The 20,805-nt window shown below is 40.5% G+C and overlaps 1 protein-coding gene across 1 annotated transcript in view; it reads left to right on the plus strand.

Moving 5' to 3' along the window:
• Window positions 1–20,805, plus strand: part of Thsd7b (thrombospondin type 1 domain containing 7B) — an 857,175-nt gene that overhangs the window by 321,809 nt on the left and 514,561 nt on the right. Inside the window, exon 4 of the mRNA XM_041648517.1 lies at window positions 18,641–18,889. Coding sequence (XP_041504451.1) covers window positions 18,641–18,889 — 249 coding nt within the window. The remainder of the gene's footprint in view (window positions 1–18,640; window positions 18,890–20,805) is intronic.

The following is a 20,805-nucleotide window of genomic DNA, read 5'->3' on the forward strand; positions in this document are numbered from 1 at the left end:
TTCATGCCCTAGGCAATTTTCAAAGCCCCCAACTCCCAAAAGGAGTTTAAGTCTCAATTCAGGAGATGCAATTTAATCCCGAACATGCACTTGGTGATGGCTGTTGAACAGAGACCGGTAATAACACATTTAGAGTTGGGGTTTGCATCTGTCTTTGCTCTTCATAGAAGCCATGGGTTGCACAAGTAGATAGCAACATGTCTCCATCATTGCACTATCTTCCAGAATTGATTCTCACTCACTCTCACCCCCACAAAGTCCTCTGGACCATTGTTCATTTCCCAGTCTCAAACTTCGTAAGTTTTCAGAATGTCACCGAGTTGTAATTATGTAGCATGTAGCCTCCTTTGATTTCTTTTCATTTACCAGTGTGCATTTCCTTCATCCATGGCTTAGCCCAGTGGTCTTTCTCCTTGCCGTTTTCCGTATGTGAGTGATACTTGTACATGCCTCTGCCAGCCCAGCGGTCTGAGGAGGATGTCAACTCTCTTTCTCTTGCCACAGCGCTTCTCACTGAATCTGGAGCAAGGCTGGCAGCCAGCAAGCCCCAGAAATCCTAATGTCTACACCCCCAGGAACATTGGAATTATGTGTGTGTGCACAGGCACACCAGGCTTTTACTGTGAGTGCTGAGGATTTAATTTAGGTTGCTTCAAATACTGAGACATCCCCTCAGCTCAGTGTCCACTTCCTTCCCATCACTGACTAAGGTAGTATTGTATGGTACCATAGGTCCTTTCTCCATTCCCCAAGGATCATTTTGGCTGCTTCCAAGTTTGGGGCTATCATGAATACAGATACCGTAGAAAGAATTATACAGATATTTATGTGTACACAGTTTCAACTCTTTTGTGTAGATCCTAAGGAGCATAGTCACTGTGGGAATGGTGTGCTTGGCTCCTGTAAGGAACTGTCAAGTGTGTGGCAGGGAGAAATGGCTCAGTAGTTAAGAGTACACCTCCATGCAGAGGACCTGAGGTCATTTGCCAGCAGCCACAGGGGCTTCTCACACTCTCCAGTCTCTGCAGGTCTAGAGTATTTGAAACTCTTGTGATATCTGAGTGCATTCTCATACATATGGCATATACCCCAAAGATACACACATGCAATCAAATTAAATTAAAATATTAAAGAAGAAATGCGAACTGTCTGTTTTTGTTTTAAATCTTTACTCTTTGGGGGGCCTTAGCTTCGCTTGTTTCTAGCCAGCTTTTCTTAACTTAAATTATTCTATCTACCTTATGCCTCTGGGCTTTTACATTTTTCTATTTATGTATATCTTTCTTTACTTCTTACTCCATGGCTTGCTGTGTAGCTAGGTATATGGCCCCTGGAGCCCTTCTCCTTTTTCTCCCCACTGCCTCCCCTGCTCCAGCCAGCTCCTCAATCTTTCCCCCACCTATCATTTCTCCTGCCTCGTTATTGGCCATTCAGCTCTTTATTAGACCAACCAAATGTTTTAGGCAGTCAAAGTAACACAGTTTCACGGAGTTAAACAGATGCAACATAGAAGAGGGCAACACATCTTTGCATCATTAAACAAACCTTCCACAGCATAAATGAAAGTAACTCATCTTCAACTAATATTCCACAACAGCCAACTTTTCCTAGGGTGTCGAGAGCACTTTACATTCTTACAACCAATGAAAAGGAATCGCTGTGTCTTTGCATCCCAGCATCTGTTGCTGCTGGTATCTGTGAAGAGTGATGTGATAAGTGAGTGTTATTGTCTCTTTGTGTGTAGGTGTGTGTTTGTTCCTTTCTTCTAAGTATTTACCCTGCACCATCTTCCCTGAGTTTCCTGAAGCTATGACTTGCTAACTGTTGTTAATTTTGAGGTAAGATTCATGAAAGGATCCCCAAGGAGCTGAGTCTACCAGGAGTTTTTTAACTGTCCACAGTGAACCTCAATCCACCTTTGTTAGGTTTTCCTGCCCTGTCAGGCCTGAAGGTCTGATTTCTGCTTCTGCTTTTCTTTCAATAGACTATGTTTGTTTTCCTTAGCTGTTTGCCTCTGCAATTTTGGGCTCAGATAATTACCTTTGGGCATTAGTTCTCTGATGGATATAAGGGTTGTTTGTCAGTCTATGTGGCTTCTATGTCTAAGACCCTTGCATGCCTAGATGGACATCAGAGGTCCCTGTGTTCTGTTTAACATTTCAGGCAGCATATTGAACCAGACCAGCTCTCTCCACATTATGCCATGACATCGTATCTCAGGAACATTCATTTCATTTAGTCATCAAGGGTTATGAAATGCCTCACATCCTGCCATGGAATGATCAAGCTGTTAGGAAATATGGTGTGAGTGAGGGCATTTCTGTGCCTCCACCTTCTACTGCCAAGACAGAAGTGGTGCCCTTGCCAAGCTGTTTGAGCTTGTGGTTGTCAGAGCTGTCTCATTTCTGGATGACTCCCCGAACTGTGTTGGCATTGCCCCACAGGAATGATGAAAAGGTTGAAATATATCTCCCCAAAGAAATTTCTTCCCATAGCCCTTCCCTTTTAGTTTTATGTAAGCATGTATTAATCATATCTAATGGCTTAACTAAAGCTATTTTCACACATGTGTATATTTTGATTATATCCAGCCTCTGTTACTGTCACTGTTCCTCTCCGTTCCTGTTGATTCCTATCCTCTTTCTAAAGTTCCCATCCAGCTTTGGTGTCCAGTTTTTGTTTCTTTGTTTTGGTGACTCACTGAGTTTAATTAGAGTTACTTACAGAAACGTGGATGATGGGCTACTTACCCTTGACAACACCATGGAGAAAAATTTCTCTTCCTATCACAACTATTAACTGCCTAGAGATCCTTAGGGAGGGTTGGGCCAGTGAGGACCTCCCCGCTTCTGTGGTGGAATGTCAACAGGCCAGTCTAGTATAGGTCTTGTCCAGGTAATCACAGCAGGAGAAGAGGATCAATAACACCATGACTGTGACATGCTATTGTACTTTCAGTGTCTAGGGAAAACATTGCTATCTTTTGAGCCTTTAAGTTTGTCCTAATCTCCGTGCCTTGTCTGAATGTAAAAACCACCTTCACTCTGTGATGCTTCTATGTTTAGGCCTGCTGCCCTTTGTTGGTCTCTGGGGAGCTACAACGACAGTGCTCTTGCATTTCGTCTGTTTTGACTAGGGCATCTGCTAGCTCTTGTGCCCACAGTATGGGGAAAAAACTGCCTCCACTTCCATAATGCAGCTCCTGCAGGGCTTTGCTGAAAGTCACTTTCTCGGTCTAGGAAACAGCTTTAATGAATGCCCTTTTCCGGCCATCTCATCGACTACCATGTCCTTCAATAAACACCCCCAGCGATTTTCCTTTTACATTTAATATCTGCAGTGGTGAGTAGGGCATGATTCTCTATGCTGCTCCCTTCATCATCATCGATTTGCCTCTTATATTTCAATTCTTTTTAATGATCGATGTATTTTATTTCCTGTCTTTGACTGCTTCACCTGCATGTGTGTAAGTGCATTATGTGTGTGCAGTCCTCACAGAGGCCAGAATCAGGTACATTGGACTGGAGTTCAGCAGATAGTGGAGCTGCTGTGTGGATGCTGGGAGCTAAACATGGATCTTCTGCACAGGCAACAAAGGCTCTTAACCACTGAGCCATCACCCCACTCCCTTGAGCTTTTGTTTATAATAGTATCATTGCCTCTCCTAATCTTTCTCCTTCACTTTGATGAGTCTCTCTTTTCAGATCTATTATTACCTTTAAAGCCACCTGTTAGGGCTGGGCAGTGGTGGCACACGCTTTTAATCCCAGCACTCAGGAGGCAGAGGCAGGTGGATCTCTGTGAATTCGAGGCCAAACTGGTCTACAAGATCTAGCTCCAGGATAGGCTCCAAAACTACAGAAACGCTGTCTGGAAAAATCAAAAGAAAAAAAGGAAGAAAGGAAGAAAGAAAGAAAGAAAGACATACACCTGTGGGCCACACATCCTATCAGTCTTTCTTTCTCTATCAGTGGCTACTGACTCTTTATAATACCTTAATTCATGAAATGGGAATGTTTATTTTTAAGTTTTTGTTTTTATTTCACATTTAATTGCCAGAGTAGAAGTACATCTATGTTAAGAACAGAACACAATCTATAGTTTTGTTTTTTGTTTCTGTTTTAGGTGAAATTATTTGACATTTATTCTGATTCAGAAGAACATTTGATATGGGCATCATTTTAAGACCCATGATCATTTGGACAGTGTTAAATACAATTTAACTCCTCAGATCACTTTAGCTGAATAAACACAGCATTGCATCCCCAGAGAAAGAAACCTGAAAGAGGATACATCTTAAGACTATAGAAAGAACCATCACCTCGGCATCTCAGCTACGGTCGTTACTCTGTTCTTTTATGGATGTCCCTGAACCAGAGCTATTTTCCTGCTCCTCACCAAGCATAAACAAATGTGAACTGCCTTCGCAAATTCTTCTGACAATTCATTCTTAGAAATTAAGGTCATGCGATTGTCCCTTGTGTTGGTGAGAAGAGGAATGGAAGAAACATTTTTCCCCACTACGTCTTGATTTTCATATCTGTTTCTCTCCTCATCCATATCACTGTAATTTTATTTTTAATATATTGAATATTAACTTGGTTTCAGCCACCATGAATGCTAGTTTTCTTCCTCTCAGGTGGGAAGTTCTGCAAGGAGCAGTTAAAACCAGCTCACAGACCCAAAGAAAAACATATATAGATCCTCCTGGAAATTGGAAGCAGACAAAATCACCAGGCAAAAGTTGGGAGCATGGTGGTGGAAGTGGGGTGGGGGAAGGGGAGAGGGGGAGAGAGAATGGAGAAGGGGAGGGTTGGGGAGAGCTTGGGGGAGTGATATGGTTGAAATGGAGGAAGGACGAATATGGGAGATGGGAAAAAGATATCTTAATAAAGGGAGCCATTTTGGGATTGGCAAGAGGCTTGGCTCTAGAGGGGTTCCCAGGTGTCGATGGGGATGTCCCCAGCTAGGACCCTGGGCAGTGGAGGAGAGTATGCCTGAACTGGCCTTGTCCCATAGTCACACTGATGAATATCTTGAATATCACCATAGAACCTTTGTCCCTCAACGGATAGAGATAGAGACAGAGACCCACACTGGAGCATTGAACTGAGCTCCCAAGGTCCAGTTGAAGAGTGGAAGGAGGGAGAACATGAGCAAGGAAGTCAGGACCACGAAGGGTTGGTCCACCCACTGAGACAGTGTACCTGAGCTAATGGGAGCTCACCAAATCCAGCTGGACTGGGACTGAATGAGTATGGGATCAAACTGGACTCTCTGAACGTGGTTGACAATGGGGGCTGACTGAGAAGCCAATGATAAGGGCACTGGGATTTGTCTCTACAGCATGTACTGGCTTTTTGGAATCCTAGTCAGTTTGGGTGCACACCTTCCTAAGCCTGGATGTAGAAGGGAGAGGGCCTTGGACTTCCCACAGGGCAGGGTACCCTGCCCTCTCTTAGAAGAGGGGGAGGGGGAGTGGTGGAGCAGGAGGGAAAGTGGAAGGAGGTGAGGAAGTGGAAATTTTGATTGGTATTATTTATAAAGTAATAAAAATAATCTGCTGAAAAATAAAGCTTACAGAGAGAACAGCGTCTGTGTTGGTTTGGTAGATGAGTGGGGTGTTGAAACCCCCACTGTCACTGCTCGGCTATGGTGGGTTCCTCTTGTGCAGGTGGGAAGACATGGGCGCACTCACGTTTACAGCTGCTCTCTCTTTTAGCCAGGTCCCCCTTTTACTCTCTTTTTTGCCGGTGATATATGTCTGTTTTTTTTTTTTATTTCTTGATCATTTTTCCCCTCCCCATCTCCTCCTAAATTCTCCCCCCCCCATATACCTAATTCCTTGTTCTTTTTGGACCTTGATTTTAAATTTAGTAAGATACACTCTGTCTTTTAAGAGGTGAGTAGAAGCCAAATTTAAGGTTATCAATGAGAACTGACTAGTTCCTGTGATTGGTTCTGATTTGTTTCTGTATTGTTGCATCTTTTCTTCCTCCCCCATTAGAATAAGAGATCTGCTGGCTTAGCACATTGGGTAACATGGATTCTTTCTGACTTTCCTTCAGTTTGTTCTTCTCATGAACTTTCTTCTTTACTACATCTAATGACTGGTACTGTCCTTCTTCTTCCTCTGTGTATAGCACTCCTTCATTTGTATTTTGAAGTGCTGTCTTGGATATCCTGAGATGCTTTCATCTTACAACAGTTTGGTTTCTTTATAAATTTTAAAAGATAACTTTTAATAAACAAAGAAATATTGGCAGACAGTTATGTACTTTCAGGACTTGAAATACATCATTCCATTCATTCTGCTGATTGCTGACGAGAGAGCCACTATTATTCTAATACTTCTGTCTTTTTATGTACATTGGCATTTTTCCATTATACCTTTTCATATTGTCATTTTATGCTTTGAAGTTTTGACATCTTGACTATGATATTACACTGAGAGATTATTTTCTGTTCATGTCTATTTGAGGTTGCATATGCCTCTTGTATTCAGATGTCAATTTCTTTCTCTAAGGTTGAGAAATTTCCTACTGCCATTCATTAAAAATTTTGGGGGCTTTAGTCATTGCCTTGATGCCTTCTCTTTTCCTGGGGAAGCTTTTTAGGAGCCTTTGGAACATATTTCAGGGTGGTTAAAGTTGTGGCAATGCTCATTAATTTTTTGCATATAGCTATTTCTTTTTATGCCATCATGTCATCCATCATGAAATCCTTTCTCATACTTTGTGTTTTCTGGTCATAGTGTTTTTATTTTTATTTTATTGGTTGAGATTTATTTTCGGTATTTCTGTTAATGTTTATTTTTCTAGTGAGTAAACTCTTGGGCCTGTATTGTTGTTGTTATTGAAAGTATGTCTTTTGAAAGATAACTTTCTAGTAATACAGTGAAAAGACAGATCTATACAAATCTTATTAGGTATTGGCATTTTTTTTTCCTTCACAGCTACATCACTGTCTCAAGATTCTAAATTGAATTACTTGGACGAAGTACTTTTGGCCATTTAGAATAAAATTCTTGAGTAGTAATGGTTAAAGTTCCTTCTAAGAGAGTATCATTGTCCTATCACTGGGGAAGGGGGGGGGAAGAGAGAGAGAGAGAGAGAGAAAGAGAGAGAGAGAGAGAGAGAGAGAGAGAGAGAGAGAGAACATATTCTGTCTCCAGGATGGGAATGCCAGGATAATGTAAATATGAATTTCCTTTCCACAATCAGGTTTATTTTTAGAGTAGTAGATGGGAAGAAGATAATTTCAGTTAAGACATAACTGCACTCACCCAAGGCTGGGTTAAAGATAGGTTTTTCTTTCCGATAAAAACTTAGAACCTGACAAATCTGAGTTTACAACAACAAAAATTTTACATGTTTTAACCAGTCAAAAACAGAAAAATGAACTAAAAAAAAGTTCTTCAATTTTGGCTTTGGCATCTGTATAATTTTCTGATTTAAAAAATAATAATTTCTCACTTGGCAGTGGTAGCACACACCTTGAAACCCAGCACTCAGGAGATAGAGGCAGGTAGATCTCTGTTCTACAAGAACTAATTCCAGGAGATCTAGGACTGCGACACAGAGAAACCCTGCCTCGAAAGACAAAACAAAAGAAAACAAAACAAAGGAAAGAAAGAACAAAAAAAGAAGACAAAAGAAAGAAAGAAAGAAAGAAAGAAAGAAAGAAGGAAGGAAAAAAATCACTAAATCACTTCTCTTTCTGGGACTTGGTTTTCTTCTGCATAGAAGGAAGACGGTGGCTAAGGCCTCAGATGATGGCTCTGTGACCTTTGTCTTTCCTCAGCAGCACACACTCTCAAATCTGTGCCTGCACATCATTCTTAGGATTCTGTCTAAGAAATTTGGAGAGGATAAAATCTCCTCTAACTGAAATTTTCACTGCATTTTAAATCTCTGCTGAATAAAGTTTTCTGGTGACAGGAGATGATCATAGTATTAAAAACATTTCAGTTTACTGCAATAGCACACCATGGGGGTTCCTTCTGGAGGCTTTAATGCCGCAGTATGTCTTTGTATTTACCTCTGTATCTATGGAGAAATCTCTGTTCCCTAGAAGCAACCAAACCGCGTATAAACAGAATTTCATACTGTTATTTTAGCTTTAATGTGATTTTAGGTTTATTGCCTATTGAAAAATTCAAAATTGTATGTATCATGAAATTAAGAGGAATTTTAATACTGAGGTTTGTTTTAATACTACGGTTTGGTTTTACTGAGCATTAGAGAAGAAAAGGCTGATTCTCCTCTTATTTCCAAACCCTGGCCTGAACTAGGCAACTGAATTGGTAAAGTGAGAGATCCGTCAGGTTCATTTGGTAAGAAAGGAGGCTGTAGAGATTATTTACATAGTCTTTGAGAAAAAGCCTCCCGATAGTGCCAAGAGCTTTCCTTGGAAAGCTGAAGTCACTTCGCATTCAGAAATTATCTTCCAGACAGCGTTAAGAATGTTCTTCTTCTCCCTATGTCTTTGGACTAGTGGGACTAGTAAGACTGGTCAGGTAGAGCAATGTTCTTACCCTGCAGAAACTCACACAGGCCTTGGTGTGTGCAGACTTCCTTTCAAGTTCTCATCCTCACCATCTTTTTGTTGGTGTGTCCCCCTGTGCCTGACAGGTGGCAGAACCCCAAATTCAGCAACACTAATAGCACGTATCACATATGATCACCCAGGTCTGTCTTCTTTGATTCTACCTCGGCTCTGGTTCTGGTCGCCACTGTCATTTCATTTCTTGGTATTATTTTCATGATGTGATCTTTCAAAGGTTCCACCCAGCTAAAATTGGGTAGTGGTCGAAGTGCCCATTTTCCTGCTTTTATGTCACAGTTTGAGCAATGTGCTGCTGTGTGGATGACAACAGTATTTCCTAGATGAATGGGACAGGCACACGTTGGAATGGCCCACTGTTTTATCTGGACTACCCAAAAATGCTCTCTTATTGGCAATTTCATTTCTGAAAAAAAAAATGCATTTTAACTATGAAGCTACTTTGGTGGCATTAAATTCTATAAATTGATATTATGTAGTTTAGAACAAAATGAGAATAGAAAATGAAATAGGTTCTTAGTTAGAGACTTTCCTCATACATTTTTAATTACTCTAATCTGTACTTTTTAACTACGTGTGAGGGAGATTTAACTCTCTAGGAATATATTGATATATTATAGAGTAGATAGTTTTGTGGCTTTTGCAAGGCCCTGAGTCATGTAACTTTTCAGATGTCCAATTAAATGCAGCAGAATGAATACAACACACTCTTCTATATTATGAGTTCTCACTTAAATAATAGTAAATGGATAAAGATGTAAACTCTCAAGGCAAGATGGAGATTCTCCTCCACTTGGAGGACACACAGAGTGGTTCAGTTGATACACTGCATTAAGCATACATCTGTGCGTTTGTTACATTTTCACGTCTCCCATTGCCCATGGGAAAGTCTTTCACTAAGATGTGACCAATGACCTGGGGAGGAATGATATAAGCACAGTTAGGCTAATGTCCTGAGTCACCCTGAGACATAGTCCTACTCATTCCTCTTCTGGTTTGAATGTGAACTTGGAAATCTCTGATGTATTTCAGATGGTGGATCTCTAAGAAAGGCATAGTCTGAAGACTGAGGCAGAAAGGGCCTCCTCATGGTAGAATAAGTGGTGATGAACTTTGATAATGGCAAACAACAGAATAAATAATCGAAACTGAGGTGACAGGAGATGGTTATTTTGGTAAAACATTGAGATGTGGGTTTCTTGGTTACTACAGCATAACCTGTTCTGTCCTAACACAGTACTCTTGGAAGCATCAGGAATTACAGGTGCTAAGCAGTAAAAGAGTGTTTCCAGTATACAAGGTACAGGGAACTATTGTTCTGCGGTCATCCAGGTCCAGTGGAGAGTCACACAGTGTTGTTTCTTCCCTAGTCAGTGTCTGAGTTGGAGCAGCATGGTAGAACTCCCAACTAATATTCATGAGGCTCTGGGTTGATTTTTCAGTATTGTAAAAAGAAAATAGTTGCCCTGGTCAGCATTTATGAGCTGACACACATCTCCACACATCAAGCTGGGGACTTGGCCTTCTTCTCTTGACAAAGGCATGCTGATGAATAAGGACCGGGGAAGACTACTAACTGAGGGACTCTGGTAAAATGATCTGGTCGTTGAATGATTAGTTGATAGTAATGTCTGCCCTTTTGATGAGCCCCACATGTAATCAAAGAGCTTTTAATTTGTGCTGGAGTCTTCCTCTGTAATTTCTAATGACAGTACTATGAGAAAGTTGACCTCAGTCCAACATGAAGAACTGAGACAAAAATAAACAGAAATCAGTACTTGAAATAAAACAAGACTATATAGCGAATGAGAATAAACATAGAAAAAGTTTACTCATATATATGATACAATAGTCCTGAACTTAAAAACAGACAATGATATATTTAAAAGGATAAATTAGAAATAAGGAAATCATGAACATTAAAAATCTGCTTACAGGGCATTTTTTTTGTTGTTGCTGCTTTGCTTTTTTTGCTTTGTTTTGTTTCCCAAATCAATAAAACCCTGAAATAACTCTTACAAAAAAAGTAGGAAAAAATTAACAAAGAAAATAAAAAAATAATTGAATATATAAAGTATCACTGAAAGTGATTTCAAAGAAGAAGATCTATACATTTCTAAGCACGAAGTTAAATAGCAAAATGTAGTTGGAACAATGACAGAAACTCTAAGATTTTACAGAAGATAAATTGTGAAAATTTGGCAATGGGGTGAATGGGAAATACAAAATATTACACATACACACACCCTCAGAAGGTTCAAAATTATGATTTAATGTGACATTTTACAAAGTGTCTATAGAGATATAGCATATACAATAATAGAAGTAAAATGGCAAGGTGAAATTTGTGTCATAAAGACCAACCGTGTAACTGAATGACTACGTATCTATTCCACCTTTATTAACATCGACGTGTGTGAATGCACTTTTTCACTTTAGTTCGCTTGCAAGTCATGTGCACCAGATACTAAAGAGTTAAATATCTTAACACAAGGAAAGGAATTCTGTGTTTTTTGGGGAGTTCTCAGGGGGGTCACATGCTTTACCTGCATCGAAGTTTCCATGTTCCTTGGCTTGTAGCTCTGTATCATCACAACCTTTGCCGTCCTCAAATCCCATGTGACCTGCCTCTCTGTCTCTTCTTATTGATGGGGATTACCCCCTGACCACTGGGATTCTCTAAGGTCATCACCCCAACGGGACCCTTACATTAACTGTTTGCACTGTGCCCCTCTGGCCGTGTAAACTTGCATGCTCATAGACTCCAAGAAGCAGGACATGGGGACCAAGGGAGCTTTTCTTCCTCCTGCCACAGTACACTATCCATATGGGCCAGGTCACAGATTGGGAAGTCTGTATTTTCAGTAACTCCTTGGTCATATGGAAAGCACCAAACCTGGGGGCACATAAGAAAGGGGAAATGTGAGCAGCTCTAATTCAAATGTGCAAGCTGAGTTGGTGCGAAAACACAGCTCTCATTTCAGAGAGAAGTCCTGGTTTACTCTAGAGCCAAATGTGAGATACCGCCGCCAGGCAGTACTGATTCAGGTTATACCAAGCACCATGCTCATGGGAAAGTTATCGCATGAGATATTAGCTGCAGAACAAGGAAAGGACATCTCTGTGAATAGGTTTCAGATGCTTCTGGGTGGCATTCTTGAGTTGTGGATTGGTGGGAAACAGTTACTTCCTAAGAACATGTTGCACAGTTTTGTTTTGCCTTGTTTTTTACTAGTTTTTGTTTTTGCTTCCCAATCAAAGCTTTTCCCCTCCCACCCTTTCTTCCCAGTCCCACTCCCACCCATTCCTCCTCCACTCTTTCTCTCCATATAGAGCCAGGCCTCCCACGGATATCACAGCCAGCCATGGCATATCAAGTTGCAGTGAGATTAGACACCTCCTCTTTTATTAATCCAGCAGTAGAAAGGGCCCTAAAAGCAGGCAACAGAGTTAGAGACAGCCCCTGCTCCCACTGTTAGGAGAGTCACAGAAAGACGAAGTTACACAACCGTGACATATACACAGAGATCAGATAAACAATTGAAATAGATACATTGTCCAGTTTTTTATAGTCACAGCAGTGGTTTAGACATAGGGGTAGGACTCAGCTCCAGTCTGCAACATCCTAAATCACCATAATCACTAAGTTCAGTCCTTTGACCTCATAGAATCTTTAACACAGTACAGCTTGACTTCTTTTCTCTTTTGCCACTCCCCCCAAGCCCCTAGGAAGTTTTGCTCACATCTTCCCAGCCCAACTCTACAATATCTGTCAAGTGCAAACATGCACAGAGGTTGGATTCATTATCTGTGGAAACAGGCAAAATATACAATGTGAATTATTGCTAAACAAACCCTACATGTTAGAATAGTATTCAGAAATAGGATTTAACTGGACTATTTCTGTGTCATCGTCATGGATAGAGAGAAATTGCAATGCTAATGAGGAACTATTTCCAGAGTAACTTTAATGTGTATATACATATAGCAATATTTAAGTAAAAACTTAAAAATCAATGGCACTGCTATATATTATTTATGAACACATAAATATTTAACTAAAGTATGAGACATAACCTGAAAAAGTGCAGTTCTGCAGACTGAAAAGGATAGTTACAACTAGAGAATAAAGAAGGAAGTAGGATTGCAGTGGACATAGGAGGTTTACAAGAAGTTGGGGATTTGCATCTATTTAAGGGCACTGGATAATGTTAGCCTTTACTAGGAAGGCAGAGGATCAGCTTCTTTGCCACATTGTTTTAAATGTTTAGTGCTGCTTTCAAGCAGTCCTAAGTGCTGGGCTAATGACCTAGGGCACCTCAGTAATGACTTCTATTCTACAGCAGTCCCTGTTCATTTGTAAGCACAGCCACGTCCCTACGTTTCCAGGAGAGGTAAGAGCTAGAGCCGTTTCTAAGTTTCGAAGATTCCCTTTACAGCCGAGTACTTGTGAGGTAATTTACAGTTGACAGCATGATCTATAAATGTCAAGCAGGCATAATTATCACAGCATCTCCAGTTTGAAAGACAAATCCACAGCTTATGCCTGTTTCATCAAAAAGGCGCGCTGCCTTCCACAAAGGGATCGATTCTTATTTTGGTGTGGGCAGTATTGTTCGTTGTATGTTGTTGTTTAGAGAGTGATTTCGCTCACACAAAAGGTCACCACAAATCTGGGGGCCGGGGGAGTTAGTAGACCACGCTGCATTGTTCTTCTTCTTCTCTGGTGGGGGAGGGACTCCATAGACAAGAAAGTAAGCTCGTTCCTCGAAACCACGATGCAGAATACAAGGTCTAGCTCTTTATGATGCACCACACAGGGCACTCAGAGTGCCGTCATTACAAGGAATTCACAGGTTAAACTAGAAAGGGGGAAGATATGGTACTTTCAACTATTATCAGTTATTATTATTAATTTAACCTTGAGATACAGGCTTGTAAAAACAACACCTAAACCAGACCAACACGCCTTCAGGGAGATTTTTTTTTTCTGCTTGTCTTTCTATTTATTTATTTATTTATTTATTTATTTATTTATTTATTTAAGATTTCTGCCTCCTCCCCGCCATCTAGGCAGTTTGGATGCTCACCTTCAGGGAGATTTATGCACTTTATTAAAATATAAAGGAAATAAGAGATTAGGAATTCTTTACAAAATGATCCTGGATTAATGCAGCCCTGCAGTTCCAGGTTGCTTGACTCAGTGAGGTCAGCTGGCAGGTGAACTGCTGGGGTCCACCTGTCTCCCAGCCTTTGCACTGAGATGATCAGCATGAACCATTATCCCCGAATCAAGCTGATAGATCACACTTGGGCCCTGGTGGTTGGTGGTTGTCCCTGCTAGTGCTTTCTTGACTAAGCTGCTTCCCCAGGCCCCAGAATTTCTTTTATGAAGGGAGAGGAAAGTGCAGTTTGGAGAAAGAAAACTATTTCCTGAAAACATATCCACAAGTTGAAAGAGTTGAATAGATTCTGAATTACTTTGCTTGGACTGCCGTGGTAAATGTCACTTACTTGGTTGATGCACAAAACAAATTGATTTTCTCAAATTCTGGAAACTGGGCACCCAAGACTATGGCAATTGCAGGGTTTCTTTCTCTCCAAAGTCTTCCTTTATAACTCGTGTTTACCCAGCCTTTGCCTGCACCTTCACTGGTGTGCATGCTCTCTCTCTCTCTTTCTCTCTTTCTCTCTTTCTCTCTTTCTCTCTCTCCCTCCCTCTCTCTCTCTCTCTCTCTCTCTCTCTCTCTCTCTGTCTCTCTCTTTCTCTCTCTCTTCTGTGTGTGTATGTGTGTGTGTGATCTGTTTACAAGGAAGCCAGCCATATTGGATTTTGGCTCACCCTAACGTCTTGTTTTAAATTGGTTACCTCTTCCAAAGACTTCCATAAAGCTGCATTCTGACATCCTGGGACTTACTGCTTAGTACATAACATTTCTGGACTCAAATCCTAGCAATGTTTTGTCGATCGATCAGCAGTGTTCCATTTTGTCATAGTGAAGAATGACAGCCCTTCCCAATAACTGCCTTCAACTGAGATTGACAGTGTGTTCTGGGGTAGGTGGATTAGAGAGGTTGACAGTATGTTCTCTGGTAGGTGCATCAGAGAGATTGACAGTGTCTTCTGGGGTAAGTGGATCAGAGAGATTTACAGTGTCTTCTGGGGTAAGTGGATCAGAGAGATTTGACAGTATGTTTTGCAGTAGGTGGATCAGAGGTTCTTCTTCATGCATTTTATCCCAGGTTCAGAACACATGACATTGAATTAATGAATTTACGAGATGTGCTGCCCTCTTCATTTTCTAAGAACTAACACATTCCAAACAGTGCTTAAGAAATGTGACTCTGGATCACAGCTTTATCTGATATCCTCTAAGAATGTGTGACATTAACTCTCAGTGGCTTGGCAAACATATGAATCTGAAAATCTTACTAGAACCTGCTCACTACTATGAGCAACCATGAGCATATTTTCTTCTGCTTTGTTCAAGTGGCATATCCCCTGTTTATATTTTCCCAAGTTAAACACCTCAAAACATTATGCCTAGAGATGGAGGAATCACTATAAAAAACTTTGTCCAGCTCAGTATTTAGCCAAAGTATGTGGTTAATTTTGGGAGTCAAACATTGACATGCATACATTTCTAAGAAAATTATCCTTTCCTTCTCAAACTTTTGGGTGCTTTGGACTGGATAAGGTGAGTACTAATAATAACAAAGTGACAAAAAATAAAGAAATGCCAGTGAATATATGGAATATTATCCTCTTGAGTATGATTTTTCCCCACTCAAAATTATTTAATCTCAATTAAAATAATGTTCCATCACCCATAACATGACATCTTTCCAGACCTACTTTAAAAAAAAAAAAAGATTTCTTTTGTTTCAGATTATGTGTCTCTGTGGGAGTATATGCATACAAGTGCAGGTGCTTATGGAAGCCACAAGAGGGCAGCAGATCTCCTAGAGCTGGAGTTACAGACAGTTGCTTGTTAGGTGCCTGTATTAGGGTTCCTATTGCTGTGAAGAGACATCAAGAACAAGGCAAATCTATAAAGAAAACATTGAGTTAGGGTGGTTTGTTTACAGTTTGAGAGGTTCAGTCCATTATCATGATGAAATTGAACATGGCAGTGCACAGGCAGACATGGTGCTGGCTATACCTTGACCAGAGGGCATCAGGAAGTCAGTTGACTCACAGGGTGGTATTCTGAGCATAGGAAACAATTGCATTCAAACTACCACATTGCACTCTCTGGCTTCCATATGCTTGTAAAAATAGCATAACACAAAATGCATTTTGTTCAACTTCAAAAGTCCCCATATTCTACAGCAGTCTCAACACTGCTGTTTAATAGTTACAAAGTTTAAAGTCTTCTGAGACTCATGCCATCTCTTGATTGTAATCCTCTATAAAATCAAAATTAAAAAACAGATCACATACGTTCAACATATAAGACACAGGATATACATTACCATTCCAAAATGTAGGAAAGGGAGTGTAGTGAGGAAATACTGGACCAAAGCAAGACTGAGAACTGGGGAAAACTCTAAACTCTGTATCTTTATGTCTAATGTTGAAATGTTTGTTCAATTACATTTTCACCATCTTTCTGTCCTCCATTGCCTAAGCTTGGCTTTCCTGATACTTGCTTGCTCTGTAGAGCATACTGGCCTCAAACTCAGAGATCGACCAGTCTCTGCCTTCCCAGTTCTCATATTAAAGGCATGCACCACCACACCTGACTCTAAGGTTTTCTTTAATTCCTTTTCACAAGTTGGAAATTTAGCTGGGTGGGTTATTGCCCTGAAGTTACCATTTCCTTTGTTCTATGTCTAAACTGTTTCTTTCCTTGAACTCAGGACTTGATTCCATTCCACTTTTTGATGTTCCTTTTCCCCTTAAAATTTCCATTTTGTAATTCATCCTGCTCAGCTTGCTCCTTTTCATTACAAATCTTCATTAGAGTTAATATCTACTAATATCCACATGACAAAGTCTATACTAAGCTATTTTGTGATTTCTTCTGCCAATGGAATTAAGCCAATACTCTTCATGTTAGTGTTAGGCAAACTCTTCAGACAAGGGCAAAAGGTATCCAATTTCATCACCAAAATATCATAAGAATCATCTCTACACAACATACTAAAATTCTCCTCTGAAACTTCTTGAATCACCAATAGTTCAAATAAGTCTTAGCACCTCTCTTCCTTTCTTTACTGGTATGATACATTGAGCAGTGCTTTAAGCATTCCACTGCTTTCATAACCCAAAGAAATTTCTCCAAACAAACACATGATCAGGGTTATCACAGCAATACCCCTGTCACGGGTACTAATTTCTGTCTCAGTTAGGGTTTTTCTTGCTGTGAAGAGAAAACATGACCACAGAAACTCTTATAAAAAGAAAACATTGAATTGGAATGGCTTGCTTACAGTTGCAGAGGTTCAATCCAGAATTAGGATGATGGGAAGCATGGCAGTGTGCAGGCAGACATGGTGCTGGCTACATCTTGACCAAGGGCATCAGGAAGTCAACTGAATCACTGGGCAGTATCCTGAGCATAGGAAACCTCAAACTCCACCCCCATAGTGATGCATTTCCTCCAACAAGGCCATACCAACTCCAACAAAGCCATACCTCCTCATAATGCCACTACCTGTAAGATTACGAAGGCCAATTACATTCAAACTCCCACAGTGCCTGACATAGATGCTGGGAACTGAGCTGAGGTTCAGGCTTTTAAAGGGACTACTGCGCCATCTCTCTCACTTCTCAGGTCCACTTTTCATGCATCCTCTACTTCTTCCTCTTTCTCTACTTTTCTACTTGCCCTTTAATACTTCAGCAAAACCGAATGGCCTTTGACCTTTGCCCAATGGTGCTTGTAAAGCTTTAGCAACCAGGCTTGTATGATTAGAGAGAGACTGATTTATAGTGTTTGCCAATTCTTATAGTGTAAATACACCCATTGCAGTCATTTTAAAAAGTTATTTACACAAAGTCAAGTGCTTTGAAAATTTGGGTTCAACTTTCCACAGGTTCACATATCAACAGGGTAGTTCTATCTCAAGGCTCCAAGTGTACAGTTTCCCTGAATAGAGTAGTACTCCTCCTGGGTCTGCAGAACTCCCATATGCCCTTTGAAACCTGGCACTGATGATGGCCTTGCCAGCCAACTTGTCTTGTGCTTCTCCTCAGCAGTCCAAGTGCTGTAGTGTTGATGCCATCATCATAGCCTTTCATATATCCAATCCCAGTCAGACTCAAATTTTGCATGTTAAAAAAAAAATTGATGCTAAGAGCCAAATAGTGTGTAGGAACATAATCAGTACCACATTTTACAAAGTATATCGGTAGTTCTAAGAATAGATAGCTTACTCTAAAGCTTTTATTTACCTTCATTAGATGGTACAAAAATCATGTAGGCTCTATGAGCCCAAGTTCTTCTCTCTACAAAGCGAATATAATAAAGTGTAACTGCCTAACACTGCTACAAGAGAGCACAGCCCAGACCCCGTCAGTGACTGATAAGAGTTTACAACATGAGGGAGACACTGGGCAAGAGATAAGGTAGAGTGTTTATTCTGCAAGTGTCTCTCTAGAGTGAGGCAGTTCTATTGCTGTGTGTGAAAGAGAGTCAACTCCGAGTCTTAAAACATTCTCATGCCTCAATCTCCTGTGTAGGTGGAGCTGTAGGTATGTTCCACTATTTGCAGTAAGTTTATGTTCTTAACATGTACTATGTTTTATTGTTTTATCCTGAAGCTTGTTGCTTTAAAAGGTGATTCCTATTAAAATGTCAAATTAAGGCAAGTGTGAAGTTTCAGCAGGTTTAAACACTGCTGCCGAGCCTGATCCACATGTTAGAAAGACAACTCCACAAAGTTGTCTTCTGACATTCACATGTGTGCAAATTGGCAGGGCACACACACACACACACACACACACACACACACACACAAAGCTCAAACTTGATTTTCAACATTTTTTTTCTCATAGTAAGAATTTCATTGTGATGGTTGTATCCATTTAATCTCTATATTTTAATTCTCTTTTCTGTTATTCTTTCAGTTTATGTATGCAAGATTCCTTCCCACTAACCGTGCAACCCTGTGTGATGCCAAAGGACTGTGAGACTTCAGATTGGTCCCCCTGGAGCCCCTGCTCCAAGACCTGCCGTTCTGGGAGTCTGTCACCCGGAGTCAGGAGCAGGAGCCGCCATGTGAAGCACATTGCAATTGGAGGTGGCCAGGAATGCCCAGAACTTCTTGAGAAGGAGACCTGCATTGCTGAAGGGGAACTTCTGCAGCCATGTCCCAGGTATTTCACCTTGGAATATTATTAATATTCCAATGGCCATCGAAAAGTTAACATCAATAAACATGGCCAGGACTTGTTTCTGCTGAATCTTTCTCGGGGTAGGGCTCTGTTAGTTATTAATGCAGTGCTGCGGCTTAAGAGCAGGGTCTCGTGTGAAGGATCCCACCATTCCCCTTCTGTTTCTATAGCATTGGTACTGTATGCTTTCCAAAAGTGCCTTCGTTTTCTCACCTTCTGTTGCTATTTACTTCCTGTAGTGCTTTAAGCAGAGTAAATAACAAAAGTGTTTGTTACTTTCACCCGGTGTGACACTTGTAACTATTTGTAGCTAGCCAGGAGCCCTTCATCACATGCTCATTGTACAATGAGGCCATCAGCAGTCAGAGACATGAAATAGTCCCATGATGTTGCATTGCTAACGAGTTGCAGCACCCAAGTTTTGATTCTCTTTTGCCCCATGTAATATTGCCAGTCTGTGCCAGAATTTCTTTTTCCAGATTCCCCAGGGAGCCAGAGGATATTGGAAAGTTGCTCACTGCCAATTTTAAGTAGGATTTTTAACATCTTGGTATTCATTTAGGGGTGGCCTGGCTGTATTGTATTTGGTAAAGGCCTTCAGGGTATCTTTCTTTAGGTTTTGGGTTTGTGGTAGACTCCAAGCTCATGTGGTAGAAGTCCTCTGAGGCTTGTTATCTATTAGTAAATCTATAGGAACAGAGAGATGTTCTGAACTCACTGCTAGAGGACATTTTCTAGAGATTTTGTAGTCTAGAAGACATGAGGATGAGCTTCCTCTTTCCACAAATAATATTAAACAAGGCAAAAATGGTTTCTTGTATGAATCCATTATTTGGAGACAAAACCAACTGATACACTTGTTTTTTGAGTGTGGCTGGCTATAAAACCTAAAGGAAAACACTGGGGCTCCTCAGGTAGGAGTTCCAGTGGTTGTGTGCTACCTGGATCTTCCTTAACGCTGAATTATGTGTACATTGTGGAATTCAAAGATATGTCTCTGTCGTAAGATTTCTAGTCCACGCCTCGCTTACCTTCTTGGTCAGTGTTGCTATTAATTTATTATTTATTTTGCTAAAATAATCCTTTAGATTTTTTAATTATTATTTTTAAAAATTATATCTGTGTTGGGATTTATACACATGAGTATCAGTTGCCCATGGAGGCTAGAAGAGGGCATTGGATCCTCTGGAATGGAACTGCAGGTGGTTGTGAGCTGTGTGATGTGAGTTCTGGGAACTGGACTTGGGTCCTCTGCACGAGCAGTCCACTCTTAATCACCTCTCAATCACTGACCCATCTCTGCAGCTCCAGATTCAGATGATTATCACCCCTGACATCAGTAGCTCAGTAGGGTTCAGCTCACTGTCCTTCACACATCAGCACAATCGTATAGAATCTATCTCAGATTGTTCATTGTACAACCATGTCGCAAAATACTCATTTCAAGTAAATTGGGGGCTTGCAGATGATATAACTAGAATCTCTTTCTATTTCAAACCTGGAGATGCTTGTAATTAGACTTTATGTCCATCATTTACTTGATGTGGCATCTCAAAAAAGCACATGTATTCTCTAGGACACTTTCCTTCATAGTGGCATTATTTGTTTTATATCACTTATATTATAGGTGTGTAAAATTCCAGGTCCAATGCTTAGGATATAAAGAGAGTACCAAAGGGCTGCCACTGCTGGTGTGGTATAATTTTGACCCTTGCATAAAGAAAATCCTCTTTTTCCTTGAACAGCAGATTATAGTAGTCACAGGATGAATAAAACTATGGTTTCTGTGTATTTTGGAAATCTTCCTCATGGGTATATAATTCAGATTTTTTAATAGTGTGCCTGAGGGAATAGAATCTTGATCTGTCAGCATATACTATTGTGGGCCAGTATTATAA

The sequence above is a fragment of the Microtus oregoni genome, unplaced genomic scaffold (genome assembly GCF_018167655.1).
Source record: "Microtus oregoni isolate MIOR12 unplaced genomic scaffold, Mior012 000003F_ref0000135, whole genome shotgun sequence".
In the NCBI taxonomy this organism is placed as follows: Eukaryota; Metazoa; Chordata; class Mammalia; order Rodentia; family Cricetidae; genus Microtus; species Microtus oregoni.